Source organism: Bison bison, unplaced genomic scaffold (assembly GCF_000754665.1).
Source record: "Bison bison bison isolate TAMUID 2011002044 unplaced genomic scaffold, Bison_UMD1.0 scf7180017864170, whole genome shotgun sequence".
In the NCBI taxonomy this organism is placed as follows: Eukaryota; Metazoa; Chordata; class Mammalia; order Artiodactyla; family Bovidae; genus Bison; species Bison bison.
The window spans coordinates 219210-238206 of record NW_011494742.1 but is presented as its reverse complement, the minus strand read 5'-3'; the positions used below and the strand labels follow the sequence as shown (position 1 = coordinate 238206).

Sequence of the window (18997 nt, the reverse complement as noted above, 5' to 3'; positions counted from 1 at the left end):
GTTGGAAAAGACTCTTGAGAGTCCCTTGGACTGCAAGGAGATCCAACCAGTCCATTCTCAAGGAGATCAGCCCTGGGATTTCTTTGGAAGGAATGATGCTAAAGCTGAAACTCCAGTACTTTGGCCACCTCATGCAAAGAGTTGACTCCTTGGAAAAGACTCTGATGCTGGGAGGGATTGGGGGCAGGAGGAGAAGGGGATGACAGAGGATGAGATGGCTGGATGGCATCACCAACTCCATGGACGTGAGTCTGGGTGAACCCCGGGAGTTGGTGATGGACAGGGAGGCCTGGCGTGCTGCGATTCATGAGGTTGCAAAGAGTCGGACACGACTGAGCGACTGATCTGATCTGATCTGAGAAGAAGCTAGTCAGTACCTTTATGCATTAACTCTGGAAGAAAAAAAAAATTCACCTGGACAGTAACGCTTCAGGGTTTTACTAGGAGTCCTTCCTATTTCTCACAAATCCTGAAGCCTGATCTGAATGATAAAAATTCCCCTAGGGATCTACTTTGGCGCACTATGTGGAGGATTTGTTTCTTTGCTCTCCTTCTCAAGCTTCCTTTTAAAAAGACAGTATCCACTCGCTAAAGCTTTTAACCTTGAAGGGACATAAGATTGCCAAAGAAAAGTTGCAGTTTGCTTCAGTCCCTAGTTTCCACATGTAAGGCATCTAATATCAAAACAAGAGTTATACCTAGTTCCAGACAGACCTCACTGTGTCCTAAATTTCCCCAAACCCCAAATTAAGTGCTGACTGCTAGGTTTTCTAGAGCTACTTTGTTATTGCGAAAATTGAATTCCAGATTTCTCTCTTATGGTCAAACCTGTGTTTGTTCTACTAAACAATAATAACACTGACCTAATATTATGGGGTGGAGAAGGAAATGACAACCCACTCCAGTGTTCTTGCCTGGAGAATCCCAAGGATGGGGGAGCCTGGTGGGCTTCTGTCTATGGAGTCGCACAGAGTTGGACACGACTGAAGCGACTTAGCAACAGCAGCAATATTATGTGAAGAAGCAGATGGCATAGCTTCTAAGGCCTGAAAGGAGAGTTTGATGAATCCACCTGCCCTTGGGCATCTCAACGATCAGATTTTCTTTTCCCTTTTGGCATATGAAAAGGAAGAGGTATGTGTATGCCTTGGGGTACATGCCCTAAAACACAGGGAGAACCATTGGCCCACAGGGTATGACAGCCAGCAACTGGAGCCTGCGCCAATGGGATACCCTCTTTGCCATTGAAGCTACTGCCCTTTTGGGTCAGTTCAGTTCAGTTCAGTTCAGTCACTCAGTCGTGTCCGACTCTTTGGGTAAGGGCTACCAAAAAAATCCTTATGAGATCTTGAACCATTTTTGTGCCTTATGCAGTAGAAGCCCTCCTGAATTCTCATCACACTCAACACTTCTCAGTCAGCTGTCTCACTTCCTGTGATGTCCTTTTGTTAACTGCTCCTTATATAACTCTTTTACATTGTAATATCCTTAGCCAGGCTACTCTTCTCCTTTCCGTGATGAAGTCCCTCTCTACTGAGTAACGCTGATGGGTCACCTCTTGACTCTCCTCATGCTCTTCAGCAAACTCTTTCGGGTAATGTTGACTTTTCATGGTTCACTGATGGTTCCTATGCAAAAGCTGACAGTGAGAAGTATTTTGCTGGGTGTGCTACTGCAACTCCTTTGATGATGTTACTTTAGCCCTATGGTACACATGGTTACTCATGAGTGATCTCAAGAGGTTTCCAGTCCTACACAGACTCATACTTCAGCCAAAGACAAAACTGCCAGTATTTATCCTGATGGTAGATATGCTTTTGGAATAGCTCATGATTCTGGAATGTTGTGGCAACAGCACGGCTCCTTTATTTCCAGTGGAAATAAAATTTTAAGTGGCTCCTATGTTCAGGAATTATTGGATGCAATGTTTTCACTTGCAGTTTTAGCTATTAATAAGTTTAGAAGGCATTCTAAACTTGACTCGCTGGAAGCTAAGGGAAATCACCTTGCTGGCATTTCTGCAAGGAATACTGACCTTAAAGGAACTGATAGCAGTCAAACTTCTGTAACAGTTCAAAGGGATATTTCCCCCAAATGATAACTTAGCAAAACTAGCTAGAAAAGCCCCAAAATTGGCCTCAGAATAAAGAAAAACAAGATTGGAAATTCAACAGTTCTTGGTTTGATAAAAAAGAGAAAGCTATTTGGTTTGGTCCAAGCAACAACCCAGTCTTACCAGAGAGTAAAATCCCCACTCCTCACCACTGTACCTGCATCAGACCATTGGCCTACTGGAGAGATGATAGCATCCATGAATCAATACTAGTGAGGAAACATTAACAAAGCCACAAAAGCGCTTACCTCACTCTTCCACTTCTCTGAAACACAACTCAGGAAAATCTGCTTGCATTGCTTCTGGACATTGTAAACTTACTAATGGACCATTTGAGGTCTGGCAAATGGGTTTAATACAACTTCCTACATCTCATGGAGATAAATATCTTTCAGTCATGGTCTGTATGTTTTCACACTGAATGGAAGCCTTCCCTAGAGACAGACTACTGCCTCTTCTGTGGACAAAGCCCTTTTGGAGAAGATTATACCTACTTGAGAAACTCCTCTCAAACTTCATAGTGATTAAAGAACTAATTTCGCTAGTCAGGTACTTTGATGTGTGTGCATGCTAAGTCGCTCAGCTGTTTCCAACTCTTTGCAACCCCATGGACTGTGGCCCACCAGGTTCCTCTGCCCATGGAATTCTCCAGGCAAGAATACTGGAGTGGGTAGTCATTCCCTTCTCCAGGGGATATTCCCAACCCAGGAATCGAACCCAGGTCTCCTGCATTGCAGGCAGCTTCCTTTACTATTTGAGCCGCCAGGGAAGCCCAGGTACTTTGACAAGTCTGCACTATTTGGCTGGTTTTAATATACTTTAATTGTGCTAACCACCCTCAATCCTCTGGTTTAGTCAAATGCACTAACAGCATTATTAAGATTCAATGGCAATTTCTGTAGAAATCCTCCAAATACATTAGCAAAATGCCACTGATTCTTCTAAATCTTAGACCCACTCCTTTTGGAACTCACCAACACACACCCTTTAAGATGGTCCCAGTATACCCAAGGTACTTGGCTTCTACTTTTTCTGATCCACAACTGATAAAAAGAGAGATACTCTAATACAATTTCTATTGAAAATAATCATGTTATTTGTAGAGCAATCTTTTCATGGTACGCTCTTTGGAGACAAAGATCTTAAGCATTATGCCTTGCGACCTGGATATTTTGTTTATTGGAAAAGACTATCTTCAATCTTGCTGGAAAAGCTTCTGGGAAGTACTGCTAACCAACACTTGTGCTACTGAACTCCAAGGAATAGACTCTTGGCTTCATATGACAAAAAAGGCAATTAAATCCTGATCGGACATGTACATCATCCAGTCACATGAAAGTAAATATTTCCTGGAAGTGAAGCATACAACAACTGATGAAACAGTTTTCCCAAGATATCCAGATCAGGTCTGTCAGAAGTGTGTTTCCAAACCCCTGATGGAGATAGAAAGCTTCAGGTAAACTCCAGAGTCTATTATTTTTGTAACATGGACTTTGGATTAAAAAAATGCCTGAGATTTCTCCCTCCTTCCTTGTTACTCAAATGCGATCTTATTAGGTTTCCAATCTGTACACTTTCTCTCCATCATGGGACACTATACCCAGGAAACGTCCTTCCTTACACTGAGGGACAAAAACCTGCTGAGAAGTGAACACCTGACTCATCAGTGATGCTTTCATAAAAAGAACTCCGTCAAGAGGAGAAAATTAAAAAAACAGACAAAAAACTACAAACTGTAATTAAATAGTCAGGAAACCAGAAGGGGGAGCTCTCATGTCCTGTGACAACAGACAGAGCCCAGGAAAGACTCCCCTTCTATCCTGGCAACAACTCAGCCAATGAAAAGCTGTGGACTCTTGGTTTACTCCAGCCTTCCCAACTTCCTTTTCTCCTCTATGAAAGAGTTCTCCTTCCCTTGCTCTGTGGGGACTTGCATGTAGCTTGACCTGGTTGTAGACTCCAAGTTGCAACTCTCTGCTGATCCCAAATAAGCTCATTTTCACTAGAGAAATAACTTGCAGTCTATTTGTTTTGGTTTTTTTTTGGTCAATGTATCTCAGTTCACAGAGCTGTTGTGGGGATGCAAATAGCATGTGAGGAACCTGTGTGTAAACTACAAAATGTTACATGTAAGTGAAATGACGGTAAGGTTAATACACGGCCTGTCCAGGAATAGTTTAAACACATTTCCATGTGAGGTCTCTGCTTGGCTTACCTGGGCCCTCCTGAACATAGTCAGCCATGGGCCCCGTCACTGTGGCGATGTCGATGTCGGCCATCTTGGAGCTCAGGGTGATCTCCCAGAAGTCAGCGGGGCTGCTGCAGTTGCTGCTCCGGTCCCCGGTGTACTCCTGTCAGGAGGAGCACAACCCAGGCCCGTTACGCCTCTGGCACCTTGTTTTCCGCAGAATCACCCCAGGTGCCCCACCTGCCTTTCACGCACCTTCTCATAAAAGAGCCTCTCCAGCCGCCCGTCCTCCTTCTTGAGGGACAGCCAGCGTCCGCACAGGAACAGGAACTCATCCTCGTTGGTGTCGTTCCAGATCTCCACCTTCTCCACGTACCAGTCTGCGCACCACTTGGTGCTGTCGTGGCGGAGCTTGATCTTGTAGATGACGCCCAGATCCGCAGCCTCAATGATGAAGGTGTCGGCCTGGGAGTCCAGATTCCTGGATTTGGGTGGGGGCCCCTCCCTGCCTCCACCTGCTCCAACCCCATCCATCTAGTACCTTTCATCACCCTTAATTGCTGGGCTGAACAGACCTTCCAGGCTGGACCCCTCCAGGCCCAAATCCCCAACACAGAGAGTTTGATATTCCAAGGCCTTGCTTCCACAATTGCCCTGTTTTACAGTCTAGCTCCTCTTGGGATAAGAGGACATCCCGGACATGCTGAGTTATGTGGAGTATTGGTTGAGGTCAGCTAGGAGGCTGGATGATAAGAGCTATGGAAGAGGTGGTATCTTTCTGAATAAGGAGAGGGGCCTTGAAATTCCCAGGGGGAAGCCAGCAGTTGGAGGAGCCAGTCCGGGCTGCAGGAGAGCAGAAAGGGGAGAGGCTACGGTGCAGGCCAGGCTGAGGAGCATAAGGCACGACACCTGGACTGTGAGTTTATGAGGGATTTTGTGGGGATGTGACCTAGGCCCTCCTCTGTGTCCCTGATTATACCTTTCATGATGTGACATTGTATTCTGGAGCGCTTGCATTCCGTTAGGATTGCTCAGTGAGATATGGAGTTCTAGGTTTGGGGTAAACTGGGATCAAAACAGCTGGGAGGAGCTTAGGGAAGGAGAGGTGGGGGAGGTGACCCCGAGTGACACCCACTTTCCTTCCAGAAAATATGCTAAGTCACTGTACTGAGAGCTGGGAACCCAGGGATAATAGGATGCCTGTGCCCCTCCTCAGGACAGCCCAGGTGGTGGTAGTAGCCACCTGTGTGAGGACTAGTGCCGGGGCTGGCAAGACTTGCCTGGCAGTGGCATTAAGCTGAAGCTGGGCCTTCCAAGCAGCCAGGGCACGTCAGACTGCAGGCTGAGGTAAGTGCAGGTGAATGGTGTGATCCTGACGGCAGGTGTGGACCTGTGCAGGCCTTAGAGTGCTGGCAAGCGGCTGAGCCCACACCCTACGACATGGCAATTCCACACCTTCATATGTACACAAGGATGCTTACTGCAGGATAATTGTTTACAGTGGAAAGTTAGGACCCACCTAGGTGTCCAGGATTGGGGCAACAGTAAATAACCATGGCAGTGTCGTACATGGAATGTTATGTGTGCAGTGGTTACAAAGAACAAGCCAACAACATCCATGTCTGACTATCTTGATAGAAAAATTTCAAAGGTACCCCATTGCCTGCAAAAAAACACCCATATAGGATACCTTTTATGTAAAAAGTTAAAGCCGCAGAGCAGTGTTATATATTTCCTTTGGGCATATGTGCACAGATGCAGAGAAGAGCCTCGGAAAGACCTGGACACAGGAGAGAGTGTGGACCATTCTGGAAACTGGGGCCCAAGGGAACTTCTACACAGGCTAGGGAGGCATGCAGTGAAGATCTGGGAATCCCATGAAAGGCTCAGGCAAGATCTGGGGTCAGTGGGGAGCCTTGATGAGTCCAAGTGAGAGAGTGACTCTGCCATCTTTGGATGGATTAACTGGGGAAGCCTGGAGGGTAGATTGGATTTCAGAGGTCTGGTGCAGGGTTCCCTAAGCAAGGTATGATAAGGAAGGCATGACAAAGCTGACCGGGCTGATCTGAGGGTCATTTAGAGAGAGACTCTCCAAGACCAGGTGACTCACTGGATATGGGTGGGTGGGAGTTCTGACAGAGAGAGGGGTGCCAAGGAGACTCCTAGATCTGGAGCACAGGATTAGAGAAGCAGAAGCTTTCACAATACTCGGCAGTGAACAAAGTCCGAAATCATCAGTGACTGAGCCAGAGGAGCTCCAGCTTCCCCACCGGGATGTCAACACGGGAGGGAAGGAGGAGAAGGATGAGGCAGAACGGGGCAAAGATTTCTCTTGTGATGTCATAATTGCTAAGAGAGAAAAAATCTGAACCTGAACACCGAGGAGAATGGATTGCGTTACCTTCACTTATACTTTCACTCATTTATTCATTCAACAGATAGTTTTTGGTGGGAAATGAAGTCCAGAGCCCCTTCCTTCTTCCTCAGGTGGTGCCTACCCCGGGGGACTCCCTTTTCCCTCCCCACCTTCTCTGGGAGCCCTGGGGCCCAACTTCCCTGGGATCTCGAGCCCAGGCTAGGGCTTCTTAACAGGCGGCCTGGCTGCTGGAGTCACCAGCTGGCTGCAGACCCACTTAGATGGCACCCGCTGTCCTTGGCCCGGAGTTACTTTCCTGTTCACCAAGTAGCGAACATTTCAGCACTAAAGGTCATGCCTGGCTGAGGCTTGGGCTTAAGGAGACCCCAGTGAACACAAGCTGGTTGATGTGGGAATCTATCTCCCCAGACACGCGGCTACGAGGAGGACCCCAGACAGGGTTAGGAGCCAGCTGCCTGGCTCTCCTCCCCAGGCTGTAGCCTGGCCTTGTGGGGCTTCTGGCAGAGTTAGGTGAATGGAGAGGAGGAAGGGAGCCTGAAAGTGAAGAAGGGTGAAGGTGGCAGAGAGAGGGGTTCTCCGGCAGGGAGAGGGGCCAGGCTGGTGGGAAGCAAGTGGGGACGGAAATCTTCCTTTGGTAAAACCACTGTTAGGTCAGAGCTGGTAGGGCCTCGGATCCCACTATCCAATTGGATGGTCTTCATGCTTTTTTTGTAGCCACAGAGCCCCTTGATTAATAGAACGCTTGCTTGCCACCCCAACAGATAGGCCATCTCAGAGTGGTCCCATGTGGGAGGAGGCGGGTGCCCATCTGCACCCCCACTCTTCCGTGGCTTCCTTGGACCTCCATGCTGTCTAGAGTTCTGCACAACACAGCTGAGCTGATTCACATCGGGCTCCTTCTTTCACAGATGAGGACGCTGAGTCCAGAGATGCTCAGTCACGGACGGAGTGGATGGCAGACCCAGCCCTCCAGACCTCTATCTTGTTCAAGCCTCTGTCGAGGCAGCTCTCCCACTCTGTGGTGCTCTCCTCCACACTCATAACCCACGTGCAGTGAGCTACATTCTCTGAAGAAGACCCAGCTCCATATAGCCAGCAACCTGGGGCTCACACGGCCTCTTGCCTGCTCAAGTCCCACCCCCACTCCACATACAGGACCCAGGGCTCAGGCGTAGGCTGAGAGAGGGGGACCAGATGCCCTTGGGGGATGCATGGGGCAGATGCCACCCCAAGGGTCAATGACATCCCACAAAGGTCCCAGACAGCCTCAGGGACCAAGAGGAGCTGGCCCCTGGAACAGAGGGCCAGAGGAGAAGGGTGGGGTAACATGGGGGCCCCGCCTACCTTTCCTCTCTCGAACTTGTTGGTGCGGTTCTCTGACTTGCCCAGGTACCGCTCCCCGGTGTCCCCGAGGTCCCCATAGATGGTGATGTAGACCTTGGCATCCGTCCCCGCCCCGGGAACATTTCCTGTGAAGATCTGCACCGAGTACAGCACAACTGGGTGGGCAGTCGGACAGACACACAGACAAAGGGAAGAAAGGGATGGCATTGTTTAGTTTGGGGGAACTGGATTTGTAGGCAGAGTTCAGCTTGTGGCCCAGGCCTGCAGGAGAACGCAGTGTCCTTTTCGTCTGCTCCATTATGCATGCTCTGCTACAAGTCTGGCCAGATTCAGCAGTGGGAAGTTTGCTCTAAGAGACCCAAGGGATGGAGACTTTTCCAGCATCCCTCAAAACATATACCTCACCCCCACCCCAGGAAACTGCTTGCCATGCGTGCACACCATGGTCACTAAATGCCATGACACACGGACCTGCCTTCCCGCCAGAGGGTGACCAGTATCGATGCCAAATCCTTCTAAACAGTTCATAGGAGAAAATTAAGTATTTCTAAAAGAATAGATTCCCCTCAGTGTCTCTTCTCTTATTTGCATTTACTCTTCAACCAACCTGCCCCAGTGCTCCAGGGAACCACCCGCCACCACAGCCACAATCACTGTCACCTACTCTTTTGTCTCCCACGGCCTTTGGAAAGGGCTCAAAGAATACTTGGTGTGACAATTATTACAGATTATTAAGGAAAATAAAACCAAACACTGTCTTGTTTTTGTTTTGCTGCTAAGCATTCATCAGGGAAGAATAAAGTAGTCACTCACTCAACCCCCCACCCTGGGTGGGGGAAGACGCATCTGTTTCTATGACGGCTAAGCATTCTGTGTCCCCTCTCCACAGTCCTTTGTGCCAGGAGCTTTGGAGTTTCAGGCCAAGGAAGAGGGGACTTAGCTGGATTATCCCCAAGGGGAAGGATGGAAGTTGTGGCTTTGAGGTGAAGGTGAAAACGACCCAACTGGGAAGAAGTTTCGTTTCCCCAGCCTGGGAGCAGGTGTGGGTTCAAGAGTGCCTATGGTGGTAGGAACTCCCCAACTGCCCACAGGGACCCAGGAAGGAGACAGCTGCCAAGCCTGTCTGAAGCCTTGAAGCAAGGAGGCCTCCAGGGTGAAGACAGGGTCTTTTGACAAAGCCGGGCTCCTTGGAGAAGCCTTTCTGGCCACCCAGAGAAATGAAACCTGTGTGCTGGCTGACAGCCAGCAGCCACAGTCTCACCAAGCAGAAGGCCAGAAGTAAAGGTTGTCCCCAACCTGGACTGAGGGCCAGGTCCCTGCTGTGAGCCTCAGGGTTTTTATAAGACCCTAGGAAAGGGGACACCCCTGCCCTGCAGTGACTGAGATGGACACTCTTACCAGCCCATGCAAGTGGGCTCAGAACCGCATGGAACTAAATGCAGGAGAGTGAGGTGACGTGAGCTGCTCTGCCCGTGGGTATGGAACACGCTCACGCCCACAACACGGTTCCTATTATTATCCTCATTTTCCCCTGGATCTGCAGCATTATTCCTCCTTGCTCCCCTTCTGCCTCTTTCTGCTCCTTGAGCAGCTTTATAGGTTCCTAAACATCTGCCTTGCCCCAGATGCCCATGTCTTCCAGTTCTGTCTGCTTCCCGTAGCTCTCACCCTGCACGCTCCAGGTGTCAACTTCTGTGAGTTCCCCAGGCTGTATCTCCAGCCCAGGTCCCTTCTGAGCTCTGAACCCACATCCCTGTGTCCACCTGGACTGGACCACAGGCCACAAGCTCACATCCAGTCCTGAGCTCCGCCCCCTTTCCCATCGTCCCATCTCCATCACCCCACCCAGCAGTCTGCTGACCTTCCCTCCTTGGTGCACCAGGAGACCTGCTCCTAGAGGCCTGTCCCCTTAGAGAGTAGGATCCAGCACTGGGCACACTTGAACCCTGGCCCCCCGGCCCCCAACTTGCTCAGTTCAGTGCAGAATCCAGCCAGCATTTCACACACACATTAATAACATCTTCTTTTGTCTAAAGGAGTCAACGTGACCCACACCTGGCTGGCTGATATGACAAGAGGTAACACTAGGAATCTTGCCGGAGTTTGGACACAGCAGTCGACTGTCCTCACCGTCCTCACTTGTTCTCCCCATCCGTTTCCTGGCTGTTCATTCAGACCTGCTCCACACTTGGGTGGGACCTTTTCAAAGGAGACCCTTGTCCCAGAGTGGGGTGTGGTGTCCCCAGGGCTGTGATTTAAATGGCCTTCCTGCCCTTCACTGCTCTCTCCAGTCCTTTTGGGAATTAGCAAAACCGACTCAGCTTTTGGGTGCTGAGCAGCACGGTCGGTCGTGCAGTCAAATCCGGCTATTTCCGGATCCTCCTCCCTCCCCATCCCACCAAGGCCACCCCGCTCTCCGTGAAAAGATGTTTCCCTAGAAACACCACCCAGTGCAGAGGGGTTCGTAGCATTTTGTTAACACAGAACAGCCAAGGGTGCCGTGAGGACAGCTTTCCAGCGCATCCTCTGGGATCCAAGTAGAAAAGGAAATGATCCCCCAGATTCAAAGTAAAACACATTCAGAGAAAAGGATGTGGGAAAGGCATGTCATCGAGGTAACACTTGTTTTTATCTCTAAGCAAGTGGCAACTCAGATGAAAAGAAATGTCACAGCTACAGCAGAGGCTTAGTTTAGGTTGAGGTCTGAGCCTGGAGCAATACCACCCAGTAAGGGAAGGGAGAAGGGCATTCAGAGACTAGCCAGAGAGGTAAGAAGGTGTATGGAGAGAGTAACATGGGAACTTACATTAGCATATGTAAAATAGATAGCCAAGGGGTTGGGGGGGACTCAAACTGGTGCTCTGTAACAGCCTAGAGGTGTGGGATGGGGAGGGAGGTGGGAGGGAGGTTCAGGAGGGAGGGGACACGTGGATGCCTATGGCTGGTTCGTGTTGCTATCTGGCAGAAAACAACAAAATTCTGTTAAACAATTATCCTTCAATTAATAAAATAAATAAATAAAGGAAAGAAAATGGTGGTTCCAAAGCAAAGGAATGAGGGCAAGAAGTGTGTGCTCAGGCTGGTGCAAATTCTGCAGAAAAGAGCCTCATCAACGAGGAAAAGGTGACTGGCACACACAGAAAAGAAACCCATGGCCTTGGACACAGAAGCTGCACCCAGCCTCCTGAGAACAAACACCAGAGTTACAGTTCTGTACAAAGCCGGGAAGCTATCTGATTCACACTTGGTAGGGACAGCTGAATCCAGCAAGAGCAGAGAGGACCAAGTCCCGCGGATTAGTAGCCAAATTAACTAAGCAAAGGGAGAGAACAAGGACCAGTTGAGTCCAGCCCCAGGAGAGCACATACGTGGATGTCGGATCACACTGTCAGACCCGGGGAGGATTTGAGCACGAGACTCAGGGTGAGGGCGCTGCAACTCTGAAGAACAGCCGTGCCATTTATTAGCTGAGTGAACTCTGGCAGCTTGTGTAACCTCTGTGAGCCTCAGTTGCCCTCTCTGTGGAGTGAAGGTAATTACAGACTCTGCCTCTGAGGTGCAAAGGCTCTGCCCCGCACAGGGCAAGTGTCCAACGAGGGACACTTCGTTCTGCTGATGGTGATGAGGGCGATCACCCCACACTTACTGTCCAGAGGCTCCTCCACTTCCTTGTAGACTTGCCTTAAAGACCCATCTCTCATGTATTTCTCGGTGAAGATGTCATAAGGGACCAGTTCTCGAATGGTCTTCTTGTCATCCTCCGAAGTGGCAAGCCATCGATCACAAGGGAAAGTCAAGGTCTCTGTACCCTGGGGTGAGGAGAAAGGAGGAAACTGAGCCCTTCATGTGGAAACTACCAACTTCAGTCATTCATCACCCATCTCAACACTCATGGGGACCAAGGCCAAGGATGATGGAGCCCCACTGATAATGCAAAAGCCCCAGGGGAGGCCCCAGCCCTGCCCCAATTCCAGCAGATCCAGTCTTACTTAAAGCACTTCCAAACCATGTCAGGGGGAGGCTCTGGAAGGTCGAATTCCCCAAGTCACTTGAAAATGGATACCCGAACCCCATCCCAGAGACTAAGACTCAGCTGGCAGTGAGGGGAGAGTCTGTATTTTAAACTTCTCCCTAGGTTTAGAATTCTGTGGTTTTAAGAATGCTTTCCAAGTTGTGTGGGTGGCTTTCTTTCTCTGAGTTGACCTTGAGTTGCAGGAAGGACACACTTGGTCACTCACTAGTAGCACGGCTTTAGGGGTGAGGAGCAGAGACACGGCTGTCCAGACCCTTTTTCTTGAAGGTTTTTAAAAGATTGTGCCTTGGGCCTGCTTTAGCTCCTGCACTTGGCATGAACTGGCTGAATCTTCCTTAGATGATTTTATCTCAACTTAAAAAGGCTGCAGTTTCTTATAAGAAATCTGACTTGAATCTCTTCTGAAATGGGACAAAAGAAACCGCAGGATGGACCAGTCAGAAACTCACATCTTTATCTGGGAGGAGCCGGCGGATGTCCACGTGGGAGCAGTGCCAACCAGGATTCATGCCCGTATTATCATGGCCAATCCGAATTTTTTCAATGATTTCTCCCACATCTTCTAACTTGGGGAAGGAGAAAATACACCAGATGTTGATTGAACAGTCCAGGAAAGTACAACCTCAGCAAAACTCTGCCTCCCGAGGGCATCTACCTTAGAAACCCTTTGAACTTCCAGGGGTCACTTTCTCCCAGTCAGTCCCTCCTGTTTGGTCAAATCAGCCCCTGCTTTCCCTTCCTTACACATGCTGTGCTCACACCTCCCTTCGTCTCCCCAACTTAACATCAGCCTAGACTCCAGAACTCAGTTCACTCAAGCTCTGGGAGGCCATACCCCTTTTCATGGTGGAGCTCAGCCCCCAGTCTTCTGTTACTAGCAGAGGCTTGAGAGCTGAAGATGAGTTCTGGTTCTGCCCAAGCCCTGCCTTGCTAGTCTGACCTTCTCCTTGGCCCCTCAGGGCTGCTTCCATCTCCAGCCACTCCTCTTCTGTGTCATTCAATTTCCAGTCCCTCCAGCCTGACATTTTCTTGCCACAGGGCCTTTGCATCAGCCCTCCCTGCCCCTTCCCTTTCTTCTTCTTTACCTAAACCAGTGTTTGCCCAACGTCATCATTCAGGTCTCAACTCAAGGATCATTTACTCAGGGAAAGCCCCTGATCACCTTGGTGGTTTAGTCACTAGGTCATGTCTGACTCTTGCGACCCCACGGACTGTAGCCCGCCAGGCTCCTCTATCCATGGGATTCTCCAGGCAAGAATACTGGAGTGGGTTGCCATTTCCTTCTCCAGGAAATCTTCCAGACCCAGGAATTGAACCCAGGTCTCCTGCACTGCAGGCAGATTCTTTCCCAACTGAGCTATAAGGACCTGATCACCTCAAAAAATTCAAATCTCTTCATGATAAGGTCTGACAGCATCCTATCACTCACACACACACACATACACACACCAGCACTTCTCACAGTCAGAAGTTTGCCTTTACTTGTGTGAAGCCTTCTTTTCCATCACTGAAAGTCATAAGGGCAGGCACCACGTCTGTTTTGCTCATCACGGCATCCCCAAAACCCAGAACAGAGCCCTTGACCTCTGTACTCAATACCTAATGGCAGAAAGGATAAAAGATTGCTTCCTCGTCTGTGAAACGTGTGTGACAAAGTCAGCTGGGTTCTCTCACACCTCAGCCACCAAGGAGTGCTTGGAAGTCCCCTTGAATGAAAGAGTGATACGTGCAGGCATGAAGAGTCCCTGAAATTCAGGAGGTGCCGTCTCTCATCTATCCTGTCTGGACCCTGTGGGCACATGGTGCTGGAGAGGGACTCAGCCAGGAGTGACTGACTCCCAGATCCTTTCCTTAGAGCCTTCAAAAGAAGCAACAAGGTGGCCAGACACAAGGCAAGGCATCCACACGGTTGGCACCTGCCTCCTTGGCTCTCTCCGTCAGGCTGCCCTCCATCAGGCCCCACTCTAGGGCCTCTGGGAGCCTGTGGGCCTCTCCCAGTTCTCATGTGTCATGTTCTTCCCTGAAATGGAGCTGGATGTGTCAGTTCCCATCCTGCCTCATCCCTATGGGGATCTGGGCAATCACAGGTGGAAACAGACAAGGAAATCGGGGTAAAGGGAAAAGAGGGCAGGGAAACAAAGTAATACCCAAATGCCCTGGCTCATGGTTGGTCCACGGAACTCATGTCTTTGGCATTGACAGGTCGAGGTTAAGGAGGGTGTGCAGACTTGAGTTTTCTGGCAGCCCCTCTGAGGAGCTTTCTGCCTGGCCTGCTCCTTCAAGGACTCAGTGCTACAAGGAGATGGCAGTCAGCCCCAGGGTAGTTGAAGACTCCTGATGAGTGAATGGCATCTGAATGAGTGACTGAGCCATTCACCAAATGTGGAGCCTCTATAAGCCTAGACAGATGTGACCTGGGAATGAACTGGAAGAGCTCCCAGCACTGCACACCCTCCACACACACACACACACACACCGTTGACAGCCACGGCCAAGCCCATCAGCACCGCCTGAGAAATGTCCCCCTGCTCCCACCCACCTCCATCCTTCCCAGCTACAGCCCTACAAGCTGCATGATCTAGACAAGTTTCTTGACCTTCTAGGCCTTAACTGCCTCATCTATTAAATGGGGAGATTGCTCAGCCAAAGGCAGGGGCATGGGCAGGGCAACCCCTCAAGGTCACTTCTGGGTCTAAGATCACAGACGTGTTTCTTTTTGTCAGCAATTCTCTCCTTCCAAGTGACCAATATGGCACCACTTTGCTGGAGACGCCTTGAGTTAACAAACTCCCCAGCAGCCAGCTCACCCGTGCTTCATCAGAGACCTGGTGTCCCCTGCGAGCTCCTGGACTTTCTGAATCATTAAACAGAGACCAGTGAATGCACGGGGCCTCACCCTTTCACAGCAGGAGAAACAGGAAGCTCCGGGCGAGATCGTGACTTACAGGATCTGCACTCAGGGACACTGAGCTGCCAGGCAGCTGTCAAAGGGGGACAATGACACCATCTGACTCTTGGAATGGTGATGAGGATTAAATGAGGTGATACATCCCAAGTGCCAAGAACAAGGCTGGCACATGGGGAGTGCCCAGTAAATATTAGCCATTGTTATTTTCCCAGCAGATCTGGGTGTCTGAGGACGAGGCCACAGAGAGGGTGGGCTTGCTCGTGAGTCAGAGGCTGAGCAGAGCCAGAATCCAGGGTTATGGGCTCACTTACAGCCCAGCACTCCTCCTCTTGCCCGAAGATCAGTGGGAAAAGAGAAACAGAGAGACAGGGACACAAAGCAAGCTCATTTGTGTCTAAGCCCTCATACTCCCCCCAACACCCAGGTAGATTTGGAAAGAAAAAAAATTGCAACAAATTACTGGCAAATTATAGCTGCCTATTAGGCAGACTTCATTGATGAAACTTCCCGGAAGCCAAGGTGTGATCACACTCAGGCCTCTGACAGCATCCGGCTGGGATGACGCACGCACAAGGAGATCTCTGTGGGTGAGGTGCTGCTTCGTGTGCATAGATGAATCACCCTTGAATTCTCCTTGTTAAAAAATCTCCACCAAGGTGGCAACCTTCCCACAAGTGCCGACTGCTCCCGGAGAAGGTGGGGAGGGGAAAGGGAGTTTCCTGGGGCAGACACGACCCGAGGAAGCAAGATGGGGCTCTGTGCTTTGTCTCCCACCAGAAAATAAGGGGCACATCTCCCAAAGTCCCTACTACCTGGAGAGCCCAAGCCCTCACCCCTTGTCCTTCAGAGTCACCCCCTTTAAATCCTGTTCCATGGATCCTTAGCCAAGTTACATCCCTCTCCTATCCCGTCTTGTCAAACCTCAAGCCACTTGCTATGTTTCCTTCCATCTCTGGCCCTCAGCCATGATGTTCCCCTTGCTAGGAAGGCCTTCCCTCCTTGGTCCCTCATATGCTCACTTTCAGGTCTAGCTCAAAGCCACCACTTCCAGGGAGCCCTCTCTGGTCTCTGAACACCTACAGCACACTCAGCCAGCCCCACTGTTTGCCCTCATGGGCTAGTGGATGGCAGGGGCTAAGGGCACATATTCTAAGCCTCCAAGCATTGAATCCTACTTCCACTATGCCTTGGCTGTGTGATTTAATGGAAGCTACTAAACTCTCTGTGCCTTGGTTTCCCCATACTTAAGCACAGATAATCACAGCGCAGAGTTGCTCTGAGGGCTAAGTAACCCTATGACAGGGCCTTCTTATCCCCAAGAGCAGCTATGATGATGGTCACCAGACTCTCTCCTTAGCCTTGTTGAGATCTGGGGTTCCCCAGTTGGACTGCAAGCCCCTTGCAGGCACGGTCTGGGTCCTCTCCTTCCCTTGTCTCTTCCACCCCACCTGGCACAGAGTGGAGCTTACAAGGAGGCACGGGATGGGTGTACAGAATACCAGGTGTGGATGCGGTGACATACATCCGCAATAAGCATCGAACAGTGAAACTCTCAGGCCAGAGCCAAGTGGGAACCAAGGAATACATGGGATGCTCTCTTCCCTGCTGGCTCAGATGTTAAAGCATCTGCCCGCAATGCGGAAGACCTGGGTTCGATTCCTGGGTTGGGAAGATCCCCTGGAGAAGGAAATGGCAGTCTACTCCAGCACTCTTGCCTGGAAAATCCCATGGACGAAGGAGCCTGATAGGCTACAGTCCATGGGTTGCAGAGTCGGACATGACTAAGCGACTTCACTTTCACTATAGCTTGACAGATAAGCAGGAGACAATAATGTGATGAGGAAGTCTGGAAGCCAGCTCCCTCCATGGCTTTGCTGTTGGTAGCACTGGAGATAGCCCCAGTGGAACTGTGCCTCTAGTTTCCTTAAACCCTGTGCACTCATTGTCACCTTTGACTCAGACACTGGTCCCGGAGAGGGAAGGTCACTGTCCTCCTGGCTCCTCACATGCACTGAGGCTCAGAGAGATTGGATGAACTTCATCCAATGAGGTTCCAGTGAGAATGATGGTTCCAGTGAGAACCATCTCCCTCACTCACAACAGCCCATCAGATGAAAGGCACATGTCAGACTCTGGACAAGGGCTCCTTCTCCTTGCCTTCTGGTCCAGCCCACACCCCTGTGCTGGCTCCCTTGGGAGCCTGTCAGATGCCGGTACCTCCATTATGAAGCGGGAGGCGGACTTCCTCTCAAAGAACAGCTTCTGCTCCCTCTTGTTGGTGCACAGGTACTTCTGCTGGGTGCACACGGCGTCGCAGCCATAGATGACGATGAAGATGTTGGCGTCTGTCCCAGCGGCAAAGACATCACTAGTGTAGAGGGTGATCTCATAAGGGACAACTGGGGAGGGGACAGAAGGCAAAGTCAGAGGGGGGCTGAAAACAGGAAACAAATACAGGCAGGTCAAGTTCTTCATCAGCACCACCGCTCTGGATCTGTCCCTTCACTAGGAGCTGCTACCCAGGGGCCTGAACCTTCATGTGGTTGCCTAGCAACCCAGGGTGGAGGGAGGTATCCCGACATGCCTTGGGCCCATTGAAAACCCCTGTCACCTCAGACTAGGGTCTCCGTGCCTCTCCCATTACAGAGCTAGTACAACAGATTGGGTGAAAGCACAGGCTCTATCTAGCCTGACTGTGCGACCTGTGCAAGTCACCTAGGAGCCTTGGTTTCCTCATTTGTTACAGCATCCTCAAAGCAGTCCATGGCTGCAGACATCCTATACACAGGAGCATTATGTTTCAGGGGACAGCCACCAATCAGATCGGCCGGTCTACAGTGGTGAGAGCCCTTTCTCTTCTCTTCTCACCCCTTCTACTACTCACTCACTGGCTCCACACTGGTCTGCCCCTCCCCGGCAATAGACTTTCAGATGATGACAGAGGAAGCAACATGTCAAAAATTCACCTAATTGTTCCATTTTCTCCTTTTCTTTAGCTGGTAAAGGAATTACATTTTGCTTCTTTTCAAGTTCTCCCCCCCACACCCCCCCCCCATCAAGATAAAATCTTATAACAGTGATTTCTTTGGTGTGTTAATGACTGGAGTGAGGACTGATTAAGGGGTTGATAATGACCCTTCATTGTTAGACTGTGGAGAAGGAAATAGCAACCCAGTCCAGTACTTTTGCCTGGGAAATCCCACGGACAGAGGAGACTGGCAGGCTACAGTCCGTGGGCTTGCAAAGAGTCAGATACGACTGAGCAACAACAACAACAAATGTTAGACCTTATCTTTTCTCCTTTTTGGGTCTTACAACCACCCTGCACTATTATCTCTATTTTGCAGACAGGGAAACTGAACTCCAGAGAAGTCAGGCTCTTTGCCTGATGTCATCAGCTAGTTTGGAGTAGAAATACATCCCGTATTTCCTTTCCTTGGGTCTAGAGTTCTGTCCACAGCCAGCACAGGGCCCGTGGAATTTCCAAGTTGGGCCTGGCCAAGGGTCAAGCGCGGATGAGGGACTGGGAGTTTGTGGGAGGCTGAGGAGGTCTAGGAGGAGGCCCAGGCTTTCCCTGCAGGACTCCTACATGGTGTGTACCGCCTTGTCTGAAGCTCCGCGTGGAAAAGGTCCCTGACGATGGTGCCGTCATCTTCATTCTTGGCCAACCAGCGGCCACAGGGGAACGTCATGCACTTGCCAAGGGATGGGGCGTCCACCTCTACCCAGTCTACAAACCAGCCTGGAGCCTTGCCTGGAGGGAAGGAGACACAGAACCCCTCAAGGACCTCTACACAGATGGCTTTCTGTGCACAACTTCAGGACTCCAAGCATCCTTCCCTAGTCAAAGGCTGGTGCCTATGGCTCCACCGTGGACTCATCATTGCTTCTGCTTACAGCAGTGTGGACTGATTCCTGTGTACCCTACCGGATCCTACTCTGGGCTGCTGTCAGTGAAATGAACAGAAGGGAAGGGATATGGAGAAGAGATGACGGGAGGCAGAGTCTGAGGGGAGGGAAGCAAAGAACCGTCC

The 18997-nt window shown here is 50.3% G+C and overlaps 1 protein-coding gene across 1 annotated transcript in view; it reads right to left on the bottom strand.

Moving 5' to 3' along the window:
* LOXHD1 (lipoxygenase homology domains 1) overlaps positions 1 to 18997 on the bottom strand; it is a 209124-nt gene that overhangs the window by 51527 nt on the left and 138600 nt on the right. Inside the window, 7 exon segments of the mRNA XM_010842013.1 lie at positions 4329 to 4464; positions 4557 to 4766; positions 8023 to 8177; positions 11669 to 11831; positions 12505 to 12621; positions 17181 to 17362; positions 18553 to 18717. Of these exon segments, the coding sequence (XP_010840315.1) occupies positions 4329 to 4464; positions 4557 to 4766; positions 8023 to 8177; positions 11669 to 11831; positions 12505 to 12621; positions 17181 to 17362; positions 18553 to 18717 (1128 nt within the window).